Here is a 23,169-nt window from a genome sequence, read left to right as displayed (position 1 = left end):
GGCCAAAGTGCTTGGGCCCCTGCACCCATGTGGGAGACCCGGATAGAGTTCCAGGCTCCTGGCTTCAGCTTGGCCCAGAGTCAGCATTGCAGTCATTTGGGGAATGAACCAGAGGATGGAAGATTCTCTCTCTCTCTCTCTCTGGAAGTTTCTCTGTCTCTGTCTTGCTCATCTATCCTTCTCTATAACTCTGCCTTTTAAAATTTTTAAAAAATATTTTATTTATTTGAAAGGCAGAGTTAGAGAGAGGTCTTCCATCTCCTGCTTCACTCTCCAAATGGCTGCAACAGTTGGAGCTGTGCTGATCCGAAGCCAGGAGCAAGGAGCTTCTTCCAAATCTCCCATGCAGGTGCAGAGGCCCAAGGACTTAGACCGTCTTCTACTACTTTCCCATGCCATACCAGGGAGCTGGATGGGAAGTGGAGCAGCTGGGACTTGAACTGGAGCCTACATAGTATGCCGGCACTGCAGGTGGGCTTTACCACTATGCCACAGCGCTGGTCCCTGCCTTTTAAATTAATCTTTAAAAAAAAAAAATTCTAGGCCGGCGCCATGGCTAAACAGGCTAATCCTCCGCCTTGCGGCGCCGGCACACCAGATTCTAGTCCCGGTTGGGGCGCCGGATTCTATCCCGGTTGCCCCTCTTCCAGGCCAGCTCTCTGCTATGGCCCGGGAAGGCAGTGGAGGATGGCCCAAGTGCTTGGGCCCTGCACCCGCATGGGAGACCGGGAGAAGCGCCTGGCTCCTGGCTTTGGATCAGCGCAATGCGCCGGCCGCAGCAGCCATTGGAGGGTGAACCAACGGCAAAAAGGAAGACCTTTCTGTCTGTCTGTCTCTCTCTCACTATCCACTCTGCCTGTAAAAAAAAAAAAAAAAAATTCTAGACATGCCTGTTCCACCAGATAGCCACTAGTCATAAAAAGCCATCAAGCACTTGAAATGTCTCTCCTGTGACTGAGGGACTGGAATTTATGAACTGTAATTAACTTAAATTTAAAGCTAAACAGTCACGCAAATTGGTTGTCATATGGGACAGTGGATAATGCTAAGATAATAATGCCAGAGAGACTATATCTAGTATAATATAACTCTGTAATGGAAATAATAATTATGTGGTTATAGTTAATAACCAATAATCGTGTGATAATTTACAACTAGTACAATAATCCTGGATTGACGCTAGCATACTTCTACTAGAACACTGTCTTTCTGTTACACACACTCCTGGGCCTTCCCACACTTCCTCGTTGCTCCATCTTGCAGTTCATATGTCGTTACGCAGTTATTTGATACATCCTTCCCTGGACTTCAAGCTCCAAAAGAATTAACGCTTGTCTTCATTGCCACAGCTGTGACCCCAGTGCTGGGCATGCGACCTGGTGTAGAGACATCATAAGTATTTGATGAATGAGTGAATGAACAAATGTCTGATTGATGAAAGGAGACAGTTGCTTTGCTTGGTATTGATAGTGGAGCCCATTCATGAAAAAGGGTCAGCCCACAGGTCATTAAATTAAAATAGCTAAATTAGTGCTTATGGGAACCACACACTTCCTGTGCATAACGCATGACGTGTGTACAAAAGCGTCACTGCAGGTGTGTGTAGAGAAGCATAATAATGTGTTTGCAAGGGTTTGCATTGTGCAATCAATGAACACACAGTGTGTCTGCATGTGAGACCTCTAGGCCCATATGGCCAGGAGTCTGTGTGTGCAGGTGATAAGGTGACTCGGACGAAGACACATGCAAAATCACACAGGAAAGCAGTTTCTAAGTCGTTACTGTTTATTTGGAAAGATTCGTCAAACTCTTCACATCGTGGCGAGAGTCTGCAAGATTAATGAGAAGCAGCTTTTTCATGACATGCTTGGAGGTGAACGAGTTCTCAGCCTGTGAGATCCAACCATCCCATTGATGATGAAGTTTCTCTTGATTAATAGATGGGGAAAGGAGGGAAGAAAAGGAGGAAGCTACTAGGAGCCTTATGGCAGCCATCCAAATGTGAAGAAGCAAAAATTCACCAACTCCACTTTTTCTATTTCACAACTTTCTCCATCCCTCTCTTGATTTGGGCCTTCCTGCCAGAAATACCTCACAGTCCCCGGAGGTTGTGCTGATCCACCCCCTAGGAAACTGATGGTCCATGACTCCCACTGTTTGAACCAACAGCCCAGTGCAGAAAGAAACTGCACTGAACGGCAAAGGGGCTGGGGAGGAGCCGGGCTCTGAGAGAGGTGGCATACTTCATGGCACAGCCCTAGGAACTTCTGTCGGCCCCAGGAGACAGGACTTGCCGCTCTGGCCGGAGGACTCTGCACAGCTTCTCCCACCCCTGGTCCTCCAGTCCCAGAAACTCTGCCAGCATCACCTGTCCATTACTTCCCTTCACCCACCTCCAGGCCACCTGGGGAAGAGCCACGGGCAGCCAATCCCATGAGGTCAAAGTAACACAAAGTCTGACTTGGTGAGCACTCACTGCAAGCAGAGTAACAGGGGAAAGTCTCAGGATGCAATGTGTGTTCAAAGCAGCCTGAGTAGATGAGTTTCCACTCAGGCCAGTAAGACAGCGGCCACACCGCCAGGAGGAAGTGAGCATGCGAATGGGTGAGCGAGGCCTTGGCAGTCAAGGGACAGCTAGAAGGTGGTGATGGGGTTACAATTTCCGTTTTTAGCACCGTTAATGTGTTCATTTAACTCTATGTTAGCACCTTGTCCCCAGGCAGAACAACAAACCATCCAAACATTTTAAACATGAGGGGAACAGGGAGGGGAGATCAAAGAGAGAGAATCCGGCTCTGCAGGAGCAGGCGTGGATCTAGATCACGAGATCCTTGTCGATATCCTCTGCAAAGCAAGAAAAGATAGCAGAGTTAGAAACAGGCGCCGCGTCAGTGAAGAGGCACTTCCCAAGGAGTAAGGGGCGTCCCACTGGTCCCCATGGGCAGGGGCTGGCGACCAGCCACAGGTCACCTAGGACAGTGGTGACTGGTGACCGAGAAGCCTTGACCTCCCTGCCCCTGGCCTGTCCCGAGGGGCAAGTGATACTTCCCGTTTCCTCTCTGTGGACCTGCCAGTTCCCAAAATAGTGCTTGGCACAGTGGAAGATGAAGAGATGGACAGATGGCCAGCGAAGGATCAGGAAAACACTAGAGAGAGGGAGGCCACCCGACAGGGAGAGCAGACAGGAGTCAGAGACAGGCAGAGAGGGACAACAGAGAGAGAGACAGAGAGAGAGGCTGACCCAGAGCCCTGCTGCACACTCACTCTCCTTGATGCCGAAGCAGCCAGCCCACTCCTCCAGGGCGATGTACTTGTCGTTGTCCAAGTCACAGTTCTCGAAGAAGCGGGTGGTGCAGTGCTCCATGGGGATGAGCGGTGCACGCAGCGGGGCCAGCTCGGTGTGGGACAGATACCTGCAGGGAGGAAGCGGGCAGGCCTGAGCATGAGGAAGCCACACTCCCCAGCAAGGCCAGTGAGCCTGCCTTACAGCACAGGAGGAAAAGCTGTGTGATGCCAGAATGCTGGTCGGGCCCACAGCCCCGCCGAGGACCCACTCTGCCCCACGCTGAGCCCCAGTCTCCCTTTCCATCACAGTCAGGGAGGAGTGGCCCTACCTCTAAGGGCGCTCCCTGTCCTGAGGTCTTATGGACTTAATAACCAAGGTCTCTTGGTGCATTTCATTCACTCCTAACTGGCTGAGAATTGGCCCAAAGACTTAAAAATCTAGCATTTGTTAATGGTGCATCAAAATCAGGTATGAAACCACACTGGACAAATATTTATATAGCTGCAAATGCCTAGGAAAGGGTCTGAGGATAGCACTGACTTCTGGGGAAGGGGTTGGGGAGGGCCTGAGATTGGCAGTGAGCGTCAAGGGGCTCCCTAACCTTGTGCCCAGAGCTCTGCTGCTTTTGTGTATCACATCTGCAAGCGAGGCCCTTCCAACTTCCCGCCCCGTCCTCCCTGCTGGTCTTGGGCTCCTTGTTCCCTAAATCCTTCAGCCAGCTGTCCCTACAACATTCTTCCCTTCTCACCCTCAAGCCTCCTGGCCCCACCCAACTCAAGAAAGGAATCACACTGGGTTTCAGTGGGAAGAAACTCTCTCTCCCCTTCACTGTGCCAGTGGGGAAACTGAGGCCAGGGAGGGGCAGGGATACAGCCAGGCCACCTGCAGCTCTGGGGCAAGAGGAGGAGGGGGAGGTGGCCCCTTAGCCCAGGCTGAAGTGCTTCCCCACATGCACAGTTCTTGCAGCCACGGCTGGAAGCTTCCCCCCAGGCCCCTCTGCTGCAAAGGGATCCAGCTGCTCAGCCTAAGCTCCAGATGTTCCCTGTGACTTTTCCCCTCCCTGTCACTGTGAGTGACTCAGTTGGATCCCAGCCACGGCAAGAGTCTGGGAGAGAAGCAGCAGGGAGCTTCCCAGAACCCAGGAGACCTCAGCCACTCAAGACAGCCAGCAGCGTGGGTAGGCTCCAGGCACATGGGCTGGACACCCAGCAAGCCGTGAGCATCCCAGGAGCTCCCCTGGCACAGCATGGCTCCCCAGGCACAAGAGCAGGCAGCCTCTCCTTCCCCTTCTGATCTGCTGCTCACAGTGGAAAGAAATTGGGGCAGGGGGAGGTCCTGGGAAGGTACAGGGGACACCTTACAGTACCACTCCCACCACCACCAGGGAAGCCCCAGACAGGTGGGGGCTGCGATCAGCTCTGAGAACAGCTCTGTCCCCTGCTAGAATTGTGCAGGGCCCACAGCAAGCTCTCAGCAAGCATCGGTCACTGCTCGGCTGCCTGCTTACCCTGCCACGCAGCTGCATGGTTCTTCCTAACTCACTAAGCCAAGGGGCAAGGAGCCCCACACCAGGGCTGGCTCTGTGGACAGGGCTGACTAGGAATGTTTTAGGAATTTCCGGGGCCAGGTGGGTCCTGGTGGGGCTGGGCCTCAGTAGAGGGCTTGGACACCACTCCCAGTGTCGCATTGAGGGATAGCACGCAGGCATACTGCCCCCAACCTGGCCCGGCCACCCCATGGAGTCCCGTCCTCCAGCCCAGCTCACTTCCCCTGCACAACTGGGTGTCCAAACCCAGCTGATTCCCACCTCAGGCATGAGAAAGCATCTCTTGGCTTTCTTCCTCCCAGATCAGCAACCTCTCTCGGGTTCCTGTTCCTTCGCCTGAACCCCCAGGCCCACTCTGGGTCCTGGACTAGGGGCAGCAGAGGCTGCTGAAAGCTGTTACACCCACCAGCCTTGACCCATGACTGTCCACTCCGGGGCCCTAAGGAGCAGAGGGATCTTACCCGTCAATGGGGTGCTGGTCCAGCTGGCCGAACTGCCAGTGCACGGGGAAGATGTACATGTTGTAGTTCTTCTCGAAGTCTCGGGCCAGCAGCTCCACGGGGTGGTCTCCAGCCTCCAGGCGCTTCTCATTCTCGTGGATCTTCTTCACCTGTGGGAGCAGAGACACTGGGTGACCAAGGAGCCAGGGCATACTGTCCAGGCCAGCTGGGACAAGAGCAGGCTGAGACCAGCCAAGACGAAAAAGATCACAGAGAGGGGAAGGAAGTGAGTGGCATGGATGGGAACCAGCATCTCATTCGCGAAAGTGGAGGCCAGGGATGGCCTTAGGGATTCTCCAGAGTGCCGCCCACATCGGAATCACCTGGAGGCCTGCTGAAAAGCAGTGTCCTGGGCCTCACCACATAGACACAATCCTTCAGCAGGCCTAAGGTGGGGCCAAGGCATCTACATTTTATCAGCACCTTGGGGTGCTTGATATGCCCATTAAAGTTTAAATCTGCAGACAAAGCAGGGTTGTTTGTGTTTCTTTTGTTTAATACTGGGTTAAAGGACGTGAGCAGAGTCTTTAACATGTTAATGTGCACTAGGAGCTCCTAGGGCAGCAGGAGGCAGGTGTGTATGGGAGCCCAGGGCACAGAGATCTTCCAGGGTAGGGTGTGAGCTTGCAGCGGTACATGGCTCTCTAGCAGCCGGGGCCAGCAGGGCCAGGGGCAGGCTGGATGCAGACCACTTACTCGCAGCTTCTGCTTCTCCGTCAGAAGGTTGTTGCCCTCATCCCTCTCATACAGGGTGACCAGGACGTTCTTGAGCCAGTCCCGCATGCGAAGGGGGAATTCAGACAGCTCAGAGTCCAGGCAGGGGGGGATGTCTAGGGTCCAAAACACAGGTGGTCAGCACAGACCCTGACTCTTTCTGCCCGGGAGCTGACTGCTCTCCCCATCCCATGCCTGACTCCCACGGCCACATCAATCGGCGACCTTGGCACAGTGACTCCACCCTCCAGGCCAGAGCTTCCTCACTGGACAATAAACAAAGGAGACTGTGTAGGGAGAAGAAAGAACACTGTGCAAATGGAAAGGCGAAAGGCACTTCTGCTTCCTCAGCCTTGATCCGCTCCACGCTCAGGGGCATGGCTCAGCCCTGAGGCTCCTGCACCTCTCTGGGTGGGCCCTGAGCGGGATCCTAGCAGGGGCTGCGCCTGCACTGGTGCCATCCATCAGTGACAGGTGTTTGAAGCTGTGAGCCTGAGGAGTAACAGGTGTCCACAGGCCCAGCTTTGCAAGGATGAGGATGGAGGAATCAGGGCTGCTTCGCCACCAGAACTTTCTTAGATGTAGGGATCAGACCCTGGAATTTAGAATTTCAGAATATCAGACTGGGAGATTTCATCCAGGTCCATCCCTCTGATCCGACTCAGAGGTCAGCATGAAGAGAAGCGATCTGTTCAAGGCCACATTATCTGAGCCACAGGCCAATGTGGTTGCCTGGGAGCTCAGCCTGTTCCTTCCTCATCGCTGGGCCTAGAGAAAGAGCCTTCTGTGGGATGGGACCATTGTCTTCCTGACTCTCAGCTGGGGAGTGGAAGGGAACATCTGGGATAGAAACACTGCAAGTTAGGGAGAACTGGCAGCAGGCCTCAGGGGACAGTAAAGCCTCCTGGGAACATTCTTAACCTCACTGCCCGAGAATGTGTTAGCACCATTTCCTCCCACTGCCTTCCTGCCCTAGTGTCTGCTTTCTCCTTTCACACCCTGGGCCCCATCACTGGGAGAGCAGGCATGACCACAAGGAGAACTTTATTTCTGGCCCCTCTGCCCCACTTTGTACACCTGCACACCTGGGCAGGTGATGGCTTCTCTCAGTGCCAGAATGGACCAGACCCCCTGAGTATGGATGTTGTCTTGGCAGTGTCTTGGGTGTCTTGAAGGATAGGGAGGGTGCTAAGTAAGTCCCTGAGGCTTACTTATAGCTGGGATCACTCACAGAAGACCGGACAGCATCCCAGCATCCTTTCCCAAACACCTGCCTCCCAGGAGGCCAGGTGAAGGCAGGTAGGAATGTAATGAGGTAGGAGTGAATGAGTCTGAATATGACAACTCTGAGCAGTAGGGCCCAAGGGGAACTGACAGGCATGCCCTATTCCAGAGCCTGGTATCCAAACATTGTTAAAATACTTTGTAAGACTGTGTCAGGCATCATTTTTGGTTCAAAACATTGCAGCAGGAATGATTCAGGTCAGCCTTCCAGAAGGACTGCCTCATCTGAGAGGTACAGTTGGAAGCTACTGAGTGACTCCAGAACCCCTCCGAGTGTGAGCTTCGGCAGCTGCTCAGTCCTTGCCCTGAGAGGAACCTACCCTCGGACAATCATCAACTCCATCAATGGAGAAGAGCTTCACTCAAGACCACACAACATGGGGTCGGTAGAGCCTGCATCAGTTCCAGTACAGAGCGCTCTCCGGGACAGGAGTCTGGAAGGGCCCAGGAACACTCACATTTGCAAGGCCCAATGTAGTCCAGGTGGAGTTTGTGGCCCTTCTTGGTGCCCTCCAGGGTGCACTTTGTGGCAAAGAAGTGGCAGGAGGAGTCGAAGGTCTTGTTGTCGTTGCTGCAAACCTGTTGGCAAAGCACAGAGCATCCCCTCCTTATTCCCGAAGCCCGTGGCTGGCTTCCCTGTCCTCGCCCAATTCAGTGTCGGGGACACAGGGACCAAGAAAGCAGTGTGATTACCCCAAAGTCACACAGTGAATCAGTGGCAATGCAACAGGGACCCGTTTTGGGGGCTCCCAGGTGTATGTCCAGACCATGCTGAGACTCACTGACGGTCTCCAACAGAGGCACAACTGAGACGGGGCTGAGATATGGGAACCCAGAAGATACTGGAAGGATGAGTGAAAGATGGGGGCCAGGAAAAGACAAGTGTGTGCGAAGAGGAGCAAACAGAGCAGGCCGGGGACTGCTGTCCCTGGAAAGCCTGCTCACAAGGTTGGCCCTTGGCTGGCATCTGGGAGCCACACTGGCAAACAGCTGGTTCCTTGCACTGTTGGAAAGCTTTCCCCGCCTGACAGCGAGGCTCACTGTGCCCAGACAGCTTGTATGCTGTGGTTTCAATTGGACATCTGCTTTCTTCCCAGGAGTCTGGAATCTTGGTACATGATAAGCACAGGGTGCCTATGGGACAGACTCCCACTAAACTGCAGGAGCTGTCTCTGATGGGCTTCCCGGGGCAGCAGCATCACTCACATGTGGCTGCCTTTCTGTAGGTGGGGTAAGAATGTGCTCTCAGGGACCCCTCACAGGAGGGCCAGAGCTAGACCCTACCGTTAGTCTTTCTCCCTGTGACCTCACTTCCTATCCTTAATCTGTCACTGTAGCAGACCGTGGCTGTGAACAGTCGTTTGACTCCTCCTGGTTCATCTCTGAGCATGCGAGTAGCCAGGGAGAGATGCTGAGGGCTCAGTGGGGGCGGTGGCAGTGAGAGCTGTGTCGGAGGGTAGCCTTAGTGAACATCCTGCATGTACGCTCTTAGTGTTGTCACATGTCACTGCAGAGGGGCACCTGCTGGGCCTGGGAGACCAATGCGATGTATGGTAGGGGATGAGAGATGAAAGGGAGAGATAAAGTATGTTGTCGTTGGGAGAGACAAAGATGGAGAAGCCAGCTGGGGTGTTATGCAAATAGCACTGGTACCAGATTTACTGCTGTGAGCTACACTGTGGCTGGCACAATGGCTGGCAAGAGTGGGTGGTCAAAATCTAGGTGCCAGGAGCGAGGGATGGATGGATGAATGGGTCCTATTGGAGATAAAATGGATGGATTTGAGAGATTTTTTAAACAGCAGCACTTACTGGGTACTTTATATGGAGCAGGCAATATCTGGCAGATCGCCGTAGGGAGCCCTAGTAGTTAACAACTATTTTCATCCCCCTCTTTAAACAGGAGAAAACTAAGATCCGAAAAGGTTCAGTAACTGAGCTAAGATCTCACAGCTAACAAGGGATGAGACGAAGTTTGGAGCCAACCTTTAGTCTGACCCACATTTTTGGAGCCTATGCCTGGCGTAGCTGCACCCAAGTAGAGAAGTTCCCTGTCTCAGTCCTTGTTGGTTGATGGTTTCTGGTCTGAGACTGTGTGGAGTCTGGCACAGAGATTGCAACCAGATGGTGCCGAGGAAATTCCTGCTGGTTCTTGGCGAGATCCAGTGCCAGGCAGGGCTGTCTCCTACCCTCTCCCCTGCCCAGCTGTGACCAGACCGAATGAGGGGACTTGGGGACCAGCAGCTACCCGGGTGGACCACCACATCACGGGTTTGTGGGGAGACACTCTGCATTCTGAGGGCCCAGCCCTTACCTTCTCAAACTCGCCCACGGGGGCAGGGCAGCTGGTGGGGTCCTGGCACACGCACATGGGGGTGTTGTTCTCATCCAGCTCGCACACCTTGCCGTGTTTGCAGTGGTGGTTCTGGCAGGGGTCTGGCAGGGTGCGAGGGCACAGGATTAGCCGCACGTGGGGCTCGCACGTTCACCCCAAGCACATCCCAACCGTGCTCTGAGCACATGAAGCTTGGCTGTGGCCCCTGATCCGGGCTTTGGGTGGTCCTGAGTCCGCCCTGCTCTTCCCTGGGCCTAGCAGTTGCCATTTAGGGGAGCAGCTGATCCTCTCTGGGAACTGAGTTTCCATCTGAGGTCAAGTCAGGCACCTCTGTGGAGCTGGCGGCTCAGTCTGGGACGCAGAACACGGGGTGCCGTGTGACTCCCCGAGGGCTGACGCCTCCACTGTGCTCCCAGCTCAGCTGAACAACCACAGTGAGCCACTTCTGGATTCTAGAATGGGCCTTCTGGGAAGCCTTGGAAAGTTGTCAAGGAGCCAGGAAGCTGTGAGGCCCAACCAGACAGCCTTAAGGGGCCGTAAAGGAAGAGGGAGCAGAGCATGGAGGCGCACACAGACAATGGAGCCCAGCTGTATCTGGTAAACACCGGATGGGGTGGGCGTGGAGGGAAGGAACATGACTCAGCAGACAGCCCTCTGCTCCAACTAAAACGCAGTGCCCAGCTGGGTCCAGGTGCCCGCTCATCACCGCCTCGGGATGTGAGCTTAATCTCGCCTTTCCCTCCTCATGCTTACCTCTGGGCATTTTAATCCCCCCAGAGGGGGTGCCTGCTCTGCCCAGCTCCAGGCCAAGACCTCTCTGCTTTGTCTTGTCTTGCTGCTGACAGCCCTCGGCAAGGCTCTACTCCCCAAGGAAGGGGAGGAAGCTGTAGCTCCGAGGAGCAAGGCAAGCTGTCATGGAGAAGCCTCGCTTCAAGCTTCCCGGACCCTCGCCTGGGTGGGAATGCCCCAGAACGGGTGCTGGCGCCATGCCTCTGCCTCTGGCACCAGCTCCCTGGGGAGCAGGCCGTGGGCTCTGCCACTTTTCACTTCCTTGAGGAATAAGCTGTGCGTGAAACTTCCTGATCTCTACCCTCAGACCTGCTCTTTCACGGGGCTCGTGCTGAGACAGAGGCCAGGGGCATCCCATGTGCAGGAGTGACCAGTGACCTCAGGGGGAAGGTGGACTCCCACTTTACAATCAGGGCAGAGAGCTGTGAGGGAAGGAGGCCATTTCCAGGCGGGGACCTTCCCTTCCTGCCACTCAGCACGGATGGATGGCCTGGCTACAAATACATGGGTCCCAGCCTCCAGGGCACTGAGTGCCACAGTGGGTCCGCGGCCTTTAAATCAAAGCCATTCTCCTCCACAACCCACTGGGAACCCCACCCCTCACTTCCTTGGGCAGGAGACTCCCAGGGGCTCAGGCCCAGCCCTAGGCAGCCACGCCACAGGAAAAGGACCTACTTTCGGCCACTACTTCCTCTTCGGTTTCCTCAACTTCTTCAAATTCTCCTACCTCCACCTGTACGGGGTTGGCTCCCACAGGTACCTAGGAAGGAGGGAAAAGAATGAATCAAACACTGTCCCCGCCACAGGCCTGGGAGAAGGAGGTGGAGACCAGAGGGGCACTTGTCTGAACTTCGGGGCTGGTGAAGACCAGCTGGGAAGGTGGGCTGGGCCCAGGGCACAGGGAGCACCCACACCAGGGATTTAGTCTCATAATGATTATTTGTTTGTCAATGTATTGATACATTCCTAATTAGCCATATCACATGTTTTATAGCGCCCTGGAAGTCCACTGAGTGCCCCAGGGGACACCACGGCTGGGTGTCAGAGCACGAAGGGAAGCCCAACCCTCCACCCGTGGCAGCTGCACCTGAGCAGCTCCCCCTTCATCTGCTTTCCACGTGGGGGACCGTGGGCTCCACGGTCGGTCTGGGCCGAGTTCAGGAGTGTGTCTGGATTTGGGGAGTACTCAGCGTTCGCTCCTGAGTTGTGTGTGAGCACAGGACGGGAAGAGATACCCCATGGCAGCATGCAGAAGCCGCAGTCCCCAGCAGCACTTCTGAGGGAGCAGATGTGGGCAGACGTACCTCAGCCACCTCGGCCACCTTGGCCACAGTCTCCTCTACCACCTCTGTCTCATCAGGCAGGGCTTCCTGCTGCTGCGAGGAAGAGAAAGTGGGGTTCAGAGGGGTCAGGGCCAAGGCCGGGAACACAGCTGGGGGTGCTCGGAGAGCAGCTCACTGGAGATTCCCAAGGCTGTGCCTCAGCAAATGCCACGGCACGGGGGACGGGGCAAAGGAGAAGTCACGGAATGTGGGAGCAGCGTGCCTGTTATGTACTTTTCATCCAGGTGTCTAAGATTTAGCCAGGAACAGCGCTTCTGATGCTCCGAGTTCCTCTAAGGCATGAAACACACTGATCCAGACCAGCTCCCCCATTTTACAGATGGGGACACCGACACCAGAGGGGTCACACACCGTGAGACCCTTACGTTCCCCACAGTGTGATCTTACTGTTGGGCAATTCCTTCTTGGCATTTCAGCTTGCGGGAGGAAGACGGGAGACAACATTTAACACTGAGGTCCCTGGCTGGCTGGAGCTGCTGCTAAGATGAGTGCCTACCTTTGCCAAAACCTACCAGTCAGGATCGCCAGTGCCTCCTGCCCTCCCACCTCTGCGGAAGAGAGCCCTGGGTTGACAGACACTGCTCTGCTTGCCTGTCCCCCATTTCTTCCTCCTGCTCTCGACTGAGCTCTGGATAACCTGGACTTCTCCAAAGGACTACCTGGCAGTCAATGAATGCCCCACCCTCCCCAGGCCAAGAAGCAGGCGGGTGACCCAAGTTCAACCAAAATGGCTCTTGCTGACTTTTTAAAATTCTCCTTGGCACATTCTCTCAAGACGTGAAAGCTGCTGGAACTGATGCTTTCTGTTGGCAACGTCTCGGAGGCCGTCTGTTGGCTCTGCCACCCGGAGCCGGGGCTGCCCTTTCCAACCCTCCCCAAGCCCTCTGATCTATAATCCACCCTGTATCTCTCCCCACACCACCACTCCAGGGAGCATCCTCCCTGCCAGCATCCTCCTTGCCCTCAAGGAATTCTGCCTCTGACAATGAGGTCACTTCCTTCAAAAGCCATCCTGGTCCATTTCTAGGAAGCTCCCACTGCTGAGTTCATCTTCACCTACCAGGAGCTCTCTCTTCCCTGGAATCTCCACTTACTGCGCTTCTTCTCAGTTCTTCTCCTGAACTTGTTGGCTTAAGAAAAATTCTTTTTAAAAAATAAGAACTAATTTGGGGTGGAGAAGTCCTACCCCATCTGAGCACCTGAGGCTGGGGGTAGGAGGTACGAATGAGAAGATCCAGTGCTTCGGTACTTACAGGGGCTGCTAAGGCCCTTCCGGCCAGGCAAACGAGAAAGAAGATCCAGGCCTTCATGGTGCTGGGAACCTGAGGGGGAGAGAGAGAGAGAGGTCAGCGGGCGGGAGGTTTCCTGATGGTGTTCCCAACGCACTCCTGTGATCTGTGAGATCCTTTTAGGTGGCATCTGTTACATGGTAGCAAAAGACATGGGAGGAAGTTGGTTCCCTTGAACTCCTGTGATCCAGAAAGCCTGAGTTGGGTGCTGAGCAGTCTCTGACATCTCTCTAACACATCTCTCGCTTTTTAACAAAGAGAGAGCAGGCCTCTGGCTCAGCACCTCCGACAGGAAACCGTATCCTGCCAGAATGGAAGGAAGTTGTTTAGTTTCCTCTCTGTTTATTTTTATAGCTTCCTTCTATTTATGACAAAGGTACAGAGTTTTCCATTTATGGTTATGCCGTAAGATCCCCTTTCTCAATGTCTTTATTTATATTTTATAGAAGTTAATCAATAACCTGGACTAATTTGTCAAGTTTAGCCCACACCAAACTAGATCGTCTTCAAGGGCCCTTGACTGCCTGGTGTTCTAAGATGATTTTTCCCCCCACACTTCAAGCTCTTCTTCCTCCTCCCCACCCCTTCTGCAATGGGAGAAGCTAATAGGCGGCAACCTCTTGCCGGTGTGACACAACGAGATCCACCTCCTGAAACAAACAGCAGTAGTCTTGTGTGTGGCCTGTTCACACCTGAGGATGGTCATGTTTTTCTCCAGCAGGGACAACACTTTTCTGGACCCTCTAGGGAAACTGCCCAGATGCTTCCTTCATTATGCTGCAGAAGGGATATCAGCTGAGGTCTAGAGAGCTCCTCTGCCTTGGCCACACGAAGACCTTGTTTCCTGCATGTTGGGCTGTATTCTCTATACTCTCATGATTATAAGGGACCTTGGAGCAGACTCTTCTCTGATGCCAAGCCTAAGAGAGAATCTGCGGTGGAGACATTTTCCTTCTTGCACTAACTAAATGGCCTTCCAAGTCCAAAAGGCTTTAGACAGTTCCTCCTTATATCCTGTTCCAAATATGCCTCCCTTACACCTGTCCCAGCCAGTCCCATCGCCTCTTCTGTAGTCACACAGAATAAACCTGCTCCCTCTGCCTCTTGAGTTGTCCCAAAACTCTCATATCAGGCTCATCATCCCTAGTTGTTCCCAAGATTTCTCAGCTGACCAAGCATGGTGGTGGAAGGTACCCCAGGAAGAAACACCCATGTTCAAATCCAATGCCAGGGCTTGTTCTACCTCAGCAGAAGTATAAGCCCTTCGTCCTGTTGGGAATCTGGCTGCCCATCCATCAACCGAGAAAATTAGACTAGCTAAACTGGGACCTTAAAAATACTCTAGAAACGTCACAGGCACGTGCTGGCCTTGGCATTTCACAGTTCCTTGGTGCTGCCCATCTTCACTTGGGTTATAATATTTAGGTGTCAGGAAGAGGCAGAGGAAGACCTGACTTTTTAGACACAAAATCTTATACCTCATTTCATGAAGTCTGCATGAAACAAAACTACAGGAATTTAAAGGAATTGACCTTGGCGTTTGGCACTGCTTCATGATAACCCCAACTCCCAGAGGAGTCCAGAATTCCCTTTCCAGGCAGTTTCTGGAATATTCCTCCCCTACACACAGTTGCTCACTTGTTCCCCCAGACGTAAGTGGAAAAAAAAAATCTCCTTCCTTGCTTCCCCTTTTGGAAGACACAAGTAAAACAGCTCCTGCATGTGGCTTTGGACGAATGCAACAGGAGGGAAAATATCAACAAAGGCCTTGTCTGAGACTAAAGTTGAAAGGTCGAAGTGAGAGTAGCAGCTAGAACAAGAGTCACCCCATCTGGGCAGTAATGCCAGCGAGGCCACGTCCTTGGGGGAGAGCCTGGCTAGGAGTGGAGATGTGAAAAGCTTCACGGTTAGACAGCCAAGAGGATCGACAGTTCCTGAGCCCACGTCCCTCACCTGAGCAGACTCCCGTTCCCGCTAACCAGGAAAGAGTTTTGCAGCTTGAGTCTCCCATCTGGCCTGCCTCGCCATCTTCCCGCTGCACAACCACCCTGTCTGCCATCCCATCCCTGGCTCCAAGTCTTGTGTTGCTTCATGGTTTCCAAAGCACTCGCACGTGCACACTGACCCTCTGGAGCTTTCTGACCACACTGGGAGGTAGGCAGACAGGCGTGGGAGGGTCCGAGTCCCCTTTCCTGAGGAGGAGCATTCAGGTCCACCCCAAATGGACAAGCCTCCCTTCTCGTGGACTTGGGGTGAGCCTAACAGGGATGGAGCTCAGACACGGGGGTGTGGTGGGAGAGAAACGCAGAGAGGAAGACCATTAAAAACAGAACACAAGCCCTTGGCTGAGAGTGGTTTCCCAAATTTGGGCAGTGCTACATAACAGAACCCTTTCCTCCAGACGAGGGGATGCAGGGAAAGGAAGCGGCTGGGCTAATCTGGATGCGCAGCCATCCTCCCTGAGTAACCCATGAGGAACCTCTCCGAGGTTCTCTAAAACACCCCTGACCAAAGAGGCCGGTGTCCATCATGCAAAGCTTGCAGGGTGCGACCACCACTGCAGAGGGCCAGAACAGGGAGCGCAGCGTTCAGACGCAGCAGCTGTGGTCCTCGGGCACCAGATGTGCGCCAGCGCCTGGATCGAAGTGGCCAGCACTGAATGAGAACCCCCCACTTTGCATCTCTCTATGACAATGCATACGGTTCCCCTTCCCAGAGTGGTTTTCATAGTCAAGCGTCCCATCGGAGCTCCAGGCATGTCTCTCCACCTAAGAGCACAGATGAGAAAACTGAGACTTAGACAGAGGTAGGATCTGCCCACAGCCAGTAGCCCCAGGGCTCAAGTGGCAGGACCGGGGTGAGGCCCCATGGGGCTCCCTCCACCACTGGCAAGTTCTCTATGTCAGCGCATTTCACTATTTCGCTTGGCAGCCACTCCCTTCCGAAGCGGTCACCTGAGTGCAGCCCAGTTGGGCTGTGAACTGCCCGAGGTGTTGGAAGGAAAACTGCCCTGGGCCATGGGAGGAAAAGGAGGTGTATTTCCCTTGGCGGGGTGGCCACCAAACACAGACACCCCTCACCCTTACCCCCACCTCACCACTGCCGCCTCCAGTTCCGTACATCGAGTCCTTTCCTTTTGCCTTTATTTGCTCTGGAGATGGCTGAAAACCCATCCCTGGCTGCCAGCAGGACCTGAAGCTGAGGTCACTTCTCTTTCTTTGGAAAGACTGTGGGGATGGAAAAGTACAGCCAGCCCCCCAGTTCATCTCCCGCAGAAAATACAGGGCCACCTTTGGGCTCGCCCTGGACATTGAAAGCCACCAAATGTCAGAACTGGGGAAATCTCAGAATTCTATAATTTCAGACTGTGGTTTTTGGAATCACCGATGCTTAGAATGTGAAACACAGAATCTGAGCTGTAATCACTGGCCTTGATTGGAATGAAAGAATTTACAGAGCAATACAACTCAATAGAACTTTCTGAGCTCATGAAAATACTCTATATCTGCATTGTCTAATATGGCCACTGCTGTCCAGATGTGGATATGAAACAACTGGAGTGTTGCCAATGCAAACGAAGGACTGAATTTTCAGTTGTGGTTTAATCAATTTAAGTGATCAATAAATAGCTACATGTGATTAGTGGCTTCCATAGTTCTGAGTGTCATAAGCTTTTGCAGAGGTTTGCAGCAAAAAGATAAGCTCATGGGCTCTGGAGCCAGCTTGTACAGGTTCAAATGCCACCTCTACCACCTAGCAATTGTGTGACCTTCAGAAACCAACTTTACCTCTCTGGGCCTCAGCTGTCTCCTCCTCTGTAGAATGGGAGGAATAGCACACCTACCTTGCAAGGTGATTTATATAAGACAATACAGATAAAAAGGTAACCAATGTTTGGGAGAACTTCTTCAAATCCAGGCGTCCTGGACTCTCCATCCCCCTCAAGAATCCAGGGCAAGAACCCTGGCTCTTTGTCTGTAGGCCCAGGAAGGAAGGAGTATTGGAGGGGAACAAAGGAGATATTGCCCCTGTTGGTTTAAGAGACGCCAGCGCAGCCTCCAGAGGACACGGTGACAAAGACCAGGCCCCAGGCCAGCCTCTTAGCTGGGCTGCTGACGCAAGCCAAGCAGCTCATTCCCACCATTTGGCTTGGAAACAAGGGTTCCAAAAACACATGTTGGTGGTAAACAAGCCCAAAGAGAGGGAAACAAGTCCGAGGCTAATAAAGGAAGCTGTGAGCCAGGCCCTCCGGGGAGCTGGGCCCCAGGAGGAAGGAGGGTGGACTCCAGAGAGGTGGGGGCCAAGCCAGGCCAGTTCTGCTGCTCCAATCTGGGGAGGTCTCTGCTCTCCAGACCTGACCTACGCAGTCCATCTGTACAATGAGCAGGTTGTTTTAGTTGAGTACAACCCAAAATTATGTAAGCCAGAGAATCCTTTCTTCCAGAAAATTCTTCTCCAGAGGTCCAAAAGTCAAACAGCTGAAACCTTCTAGCATTTGCTGAAACATGTGAAAGGGTTATTGTCCTTTAATCAATAGGCAAGAAGTGAAAAAGCTAAAGCAGGCAATAGGAAGTGGAGTTGGGGGCCGAGGGCTCACACACCCCGATGTCCCTCTGGGACACCTGGGTGCATCTCTGGGTTCTTCCAGGAACACAGATTGAACCTCTTGGCCTAGGTGCTCCCTACGCTCCCTTTCAGCCCTGACGCTTTCAGTCACCTCTGCTGACTGGAGCAGCACCCGTCCCAACTTAGCCTTTGACTTCCTGATCCTGCTTCTAATAGTTCTTGCTGGAAGGAAAGACGCCAAGGAAAATGTTTAGGGTGTCATGGGTGCTAAACCCTGGGACTGGAGAGTTTCTGGGGCAGCTCAGAGGTGGCTCTGGAGTTTGCGGCTGGAATCAGCCTGAGTCCATCATCACGTCTAAGATGCCACGTTTCACTGTGGCTGGCGGAGGCTCGGGTGGGGCCTCACGTTTCCTCCTGGCTCCCTCTAGAGGGACCGCTGCTGAATCATAGGTGACCACAAATGGAGGGGATGAGAAATAGCATCAAAGCATCCAGGCTGTCACAAGTGGAGAGGCCTGAGAGATCCCACAGGGAGCAAATATATGGCATTATATTCCTGCAGTGGCCCTCCCTCATGTGCAATAGACATAATCAATCGATCAATTGGTCTTTTCTCAAATGATGCCTGGAGTGGCATTAGGATCCTGACCACAGTTCTGACAGCCACTACCGAGGGATTGGTGATGTCAGGCTGTGTGAAATATCTTTGCCATGCCTTTCATTTTAGAGAGAGAGAAACTGAGTCTTAGAGAAAAGAATTCTCTCAAGGTCATACAGCAAACTGATATCTGAGCCAAACTTCCAGCTGCTCAGGAACCTCCAAATGTTTATCATGCTTCATGTTTTCACCCAATCAATCTGAAATCTTAAAGCCATGAGAAACACAAGATGACCCAGAGGAACCTCCCAGTAAGAGTAAATACCAAGCTAGGTTCTGAAGGAACCTAGCTCTGGAGAGAGCTGGTATCTCTGATCATATTTTTCTTACCAAAAGCAAGCTCTGTGGCGTTGCAGGTGAGGGCTGAGTTGATTTCCTACCTAAGACATCACCTGGCTGAGAAGGGCACTATTTTTCTAAATAATTCTGTCAAGTCCCTATTTGCTGACCTCGTCCCTGCGTTCCCGGTCAGGGTTAGGAAGAAAGGAGGAACCGGGTTCTGTTTACAGAGAAAGGATAGTTTCATTAACTCCCAGAGCTGGCTGAAAGCTCAGGACCAGCCTCCCCTTCTCTCCCTTTGAGAAGAGGCTAGGGATGGAGCCAGCGGGAGACAGTTAAGTCCCCACCTATTAGCCACCTGGAGCTGGGCCTTTGGGTCTAATGCTAAAGCCATGTGGGCTAGGATAGGTCATTACAGACCCACACAGGAGAGAGAGAAAGTGCTGCCTGTCACTTATTTTTCATAGTGAATAATATAGAATAATGTTAATTATTCACAGGGTTTGTTGATCATATAGGAAGGTACATAAGCTCCAAGACGGCAGGGTCTGCATGGTTCCAAACTTCTGGAAGTTTGTCTCAGACTCCAATTTGCTGGGCAACCTCAAGTGAGTAATTTTCCCCTCCTGGGCCTTAATCTCTCTCTCTCTAAGATATAGAAGTAGTCAGGTGGTATACATGTGTTACATATCTCTCCTTGTCATGATCCATATTATGTCTGTGCACATCCATGTGTGGCTGCAAATAGCAGTGTGTGTCTGCACACCTGATGGTGTGTCTGCGTAAGTTCCATGTGGCCTTGAGGGCCTCTTCATGCACCTGTTGGTGTATCTGTGTGTTCCTGTCTGCTTCAGTGTAACAGGTCAAAGGTCAGAGTTTTCACTTACCTCAAATGTACGTCTAGCACTTACATACATGTGCCAGTCAGAGGCCACCAGGGAGACGGATGTGAGTGCATGGTTTTCTGTGCACTCAGGTATTGGGATGCTTACTTTTAACTGTGCTTTGAGTGTCTGCTGGTGCAATCAGTGTTCGTGCTCTTCCTCCCTGTGAGTTTGTGTCTTTCCCTGTGTATAGTCACATACCCATCTATCCACCTTATAATCTCAAAAGCCAAATGTCCTACTGTTTACCTCACATCCTCAGTTCTCTGCCTCCTCCATCTTCCTTACTGTTTATAACTTAGGTTCAGCAAGGGAAGTGGCTCTTGTGAGTAGCGAGCCCTAGCCCTGCTATCGGTTGACAAGTCTGCCCAAAGTCCCCTGGTCCCTGCACGCTTGTTTCCTTTGGGATTTAGGTTCACAGGACTTCGGAGCTGAAAGAGCACCTAGAGACCATCTAGCTTAGGTTCCCCCACTTAACAGACTGGGAAACTGAGGCCCAGACAGGGGGAAGTATCTTTCCCCATGTCACACACTTGGAGTTAGAACTCAGGTCTGCTCATGCCCTCAGCCAATGCTTTTTCTACACTGGAGGACATAACACTCTTGGGACACAGACAAGAACGTTTCCATATAAAATGTAGTTAAACAATCTTATTTTAAAAATCTGCCTGTTAGCACTTCTAGCAAAGGGAATTTCTGAACAAACCCTGAGCTGATGGAGCTGCCAGAGAGAAGCTGGGACTGATCCCACCCCATCTATGAAGGGAGTATCCCTGTGCCCCATCCCACTGCACCCACAGGAATCCGCAGGGAGTGCTGCTGTCCTTGCTCTTGAACCAAGGAGAAAACGGGGACTCAGCAGGAGAAGGGATGAGTTCAAGGTCCAGTAGCACCTCAGGGTACAGCCAGAACTAGAACCCAGGTCTTCAGACACCCAGCCCAGGGATCTTCCTGCAGCCTGCCACTTCTCTGGGGCCCTAGGGGATCGGAGAGGCAGGGCCTAGGGTTTGCTGTGATTCTTGTATTCTGGGCTGGGGTAGGGCAGGGGACAAACCTAGCCTGAAGTTCTGAGTGATCCCATTTCAGCATCCCCTCCCAGCTAGCAATCAGACCCTGAAAAAAAAAAAAAGGTTACCGTGGCAACTCGCATTCCTCGGAGAGTGAGTCACGGGGGCGTCACAGGCAGAGAAGAGCCTTTTGGTGGGTGGGACTTGGAGAAAGTTTCTAAAGTCGATTCCTTCTCCAGACAACCCCCTCCACCCCGCCTCCCCCTCCCGGCACCAGGCTTTGTCGATGTGGCAGCTGATGGTTTCCAGTTAACTCTCTCTTTCCCAGCGACTCCCACTGTAAAGTGGCTCAGCCTCCTGTAATGCGGGTTTGCTTCCCGTACCCACTTCCTCCTTGGCCACGTAGGGGATCCTGCATCCACGTGAGAAAATCTGAAGGCTGAAAACTGTCAACGCCATTCTCTTTGTCTCTGTCTCTCTCTTTCACACACACACACACACACACACACAGAGGCACACACGCACGCACACCGTGCCTACAATTTTAAGAGGCTTGCCGATGCCTTGAAGCCCACTCAAAGGCCAGTCCATGGATCCCAGGTAAGAGACTTCCTTGGAAAGTCTGAGGGACCACATGGTACCCCAAATGCCCTCAAGCCCAGTTCTCTTCCTTCACAGACAGGGAAGTGAAGTGCAGGGGACACTTACCCAAGATCACGCATAAAAAGTGTGCCCAAGGCCTGCAGTCCTGCTCCAGATCTGAGGCTTAGAAATGCAGCCCTCCTGTGTTACTGGCGAGAACACTTTCCCTGCCGCCACACACTGTGCTCTCCTGAGGACCAGCCGCTCTCTGCCCTGGTTGGCCAGCCTCAGCCCAGCACCCATCTTGGCGCCTGTCAGGACACTCAGAGTCCACTCAACAACTGGCCAGCAGGTGGAGAAAGGTGGGGACTGGGCTGAAGAAGCCCCAACAGCCTGAGCCGCTGGACATCAGTCCCGTGGAAGGGTCCAGCATGGGATGGGCACCCCTTCCCCACTTTTTGACACCTCCTGGCCATACCCTCTTGCCCGTTACATCTCCTAGCTAGGCTAGATGCGGATATCTGTGCTCCTTAGATCTAGATCATCAAGAGCTCCTGCTGGCGAGTTCCTGTGTGGCCCATCCTGGACCTCAGTGGGAGCAATGCCTGACCCAAATGGGCTGTGCCTGGTGCCTGCATTGTAGGGGGTGGGCGGGGGGGGGGTGGTTCTGGAGGCAGACCGGGGCCTCCCCATTTGCCTCGCTGACACAAATCTACCCTCTATGCCACGAATCTACATTCTGTGCCACAAATCTACACTCTGTGCCAAGTGCCGTATGGAAAACAGAGCCGCCCCCCGCCCCCGACCAAGACTAAGTCTAGGAGGTTTCTTTTCCTGGGACCTGGGGCAAGGCAAATGCCTGTGGCAGCTGTGACGGGACCAGATGCCCAGGAAAAGAGGTGGCAGCCACATTTGCAAAAGGGGCAAAAAGACAGACACAGTGCAATATGTGAGAAAGAGAGAGAGCGGGAGAGAAGCCCTCCCCCAGAGACAGCATGAGATTGTTTCCTGCAAACCTAAAAGGGAGCCCCCATGCCTCTGTGACTCCATCAAGGAAAAGCAACAGGCAGACGGAGCGTGATGGAGCCCGAAGGAGACTCACGTCCCCAGACGGCGGCCCCTCCCTTGCACACAAGCCGGAGCTGTGACCTGGGAGTCGGGGTGGAAGCAGAAAGGGCAGGCCGGGCAGGGTCGTGTACCTCAGTGGCAGGCAGGCAGCAGGCAGAGCTCTCCGGGCAGTCTGAAGATCTGCAGGAATGTGGAGAGGTTTAGAGACAGCAACAGGAAGCCACTCAGAGCGAGGGGCTGGGTCTCTCTCCCCCTCCACCCTGTCCCTCCTCCTCCTCTGTCTCCTCCTTCCCCTCACTCCCCCACTCCCCCGCCTTCTCCGCACAACCAAAGCTGTCTCTTTGATTTCTTTCTCCATCTCCTCGCACTAGGCTGTCCTAACCAAACACCCGATCCCATTCTGGGGCTGCCGCCTAAACAGACTCCCCGAGTGCCAGGGCTGGAAGGGCCGGCAGGAATCACTGAGAACAGCCTCCTCCTGTGTGAGGGAAGACCCAGGGCCCCCAGGCAGGACCAGGCCCTTCTGATCTTTCCAAGATTCCACAGGAGTATTAGGCAATGCTGAGAAAGGCACAGCAATTCAAGGCAAGGCCAGGACTTGCCTCTGTACACAAAACAGTGGAAGCATCATCTTTGATGATTCGGGGTTTGACTTAAACAAAAGAAAACTGAAACCACTCTAACTCTGCTTGCTGCACCGAGAGGCAAGACTGATTAGGCTTCCCGCTGGGAGAGCTGTGTCCTCAGAATAGAACAGATAAGGCGATTGATGACATGGATCATAATCATGGCAGCAACAACAGTCAGGACTTACTGAGGACCTTCTGTCTTCACAGCAAAGCCCAAGGTGACAGGGGGTCGAAGCGAGAGGGGCAGTGACTCGCCTAGGACGGCCTGGCTGACTGGCTAACTGGCTAACTGTCGTCTAAGCAGGCTGACTGCACGTTTTAGCTCACTCCTACGGCATGCGAGCCACTCAGAGGAACAGGTCTTGGCTGGATACTTGTCACGTGCCCTCCCTCTGGAGGTACAAGAATTAC

At 53.2% G+C, this 23,169-nt stretch overlaps 1 protein-coding gene across 2 annotated transcripts; it reads right to left on the bottom strand.

The window, feature by feature from the left end:
* Positions 1 to 1,763: 1,763 nt before the first annotated feature.
* Positions 1,764 to 22,367, bottom strand: SPARC (secreted protein acidic and cysteine rich). 2 transcript variants are annotated; one of them, XM_062188805.1, is made up of 10 exons: positions 22,261 to 22,367; positions 13,050 to 13,118; positions 11,758 to 11,829; positions 11,129 to 11,213; positions 9,644 to 9,765; positions 7,789 to 7,909; positions 6,029 to 6,162; positions 5,294 to 5,442; positions 3,265 to 3,413; positions 1,764 to 2,844 (listed from the first exon to the last, which is right to left on the bottom strand). In XM_062188805.1, exons 2-10 carry the CDS (start codon positions 13,104 to 13,106, stop codon positions 2,816 to 2,818), a joined length of 918 nt encoding a protein of 305 aa, XP_062044789.1. In that variant the 5' UTR covers positions 13,107 to 13,118; positions 22,261 to 22,367; the 3' UTR covers positions 1,764 to 2,815. The 2 variants fall into 2 exon arrangements, with proteins under 2 accessions (XP_062044789.1, XP_062044790.1); XM_062188806.1 differs by lacking the exon at positions 22,261 to 22,367 and adding an exon at positions 21,188 to 21,291.
* Between the last annotated feature and the right edge of the window lie 802 nt (positions 22,368 to 23,169).

This window comes from Lepus europaeus, chromosome 4 (assembly GCF_033115175.1).
Source record: "Lepus europaeus isolate LE1 chromosome 4, mLepTim1.pri, whole genome shotgun sequence".
Lineage (NCBI taxonomy): Eukaryota > Metazoa > Chordata > Mammalia > Lagomorpha > Leporidae > Lepus > Lepus europaeus.
The sequence above is the reverse complement of the archived record's forward strand: the minus strand, read 5'-3'. Positions and strand labels throughout refer to the sequence as shown.

What these genes read in the sequence shown, in the direction of transcription:
- SPARC (XM_062188805.1), bottom strand. Translation starts at nt 13,106, where the DNA reads ATGAAGGCCTGGATCTTCTTTCTCGTTTGCCTGGCCGGAAGGGCCTTA. An exon ending in GACCAGCACCCCATTGACGG is followed by an intron (nt 3,414 to 5,293) that starts GTAAGATCCCTC and finishes TCCTCCCTGCAG; the next exon opens with GTATCTGTCCCACACCGAGC. An exon ending in CTGCTTCGGCATCAAGGAGA is followed by an intron (nt 2,845 to 3,264) that starts GTGAGTGTGCAG and finishes CTTGCTTTGCAG; the next exon opens with AGGATATCGACAAGGATCTC.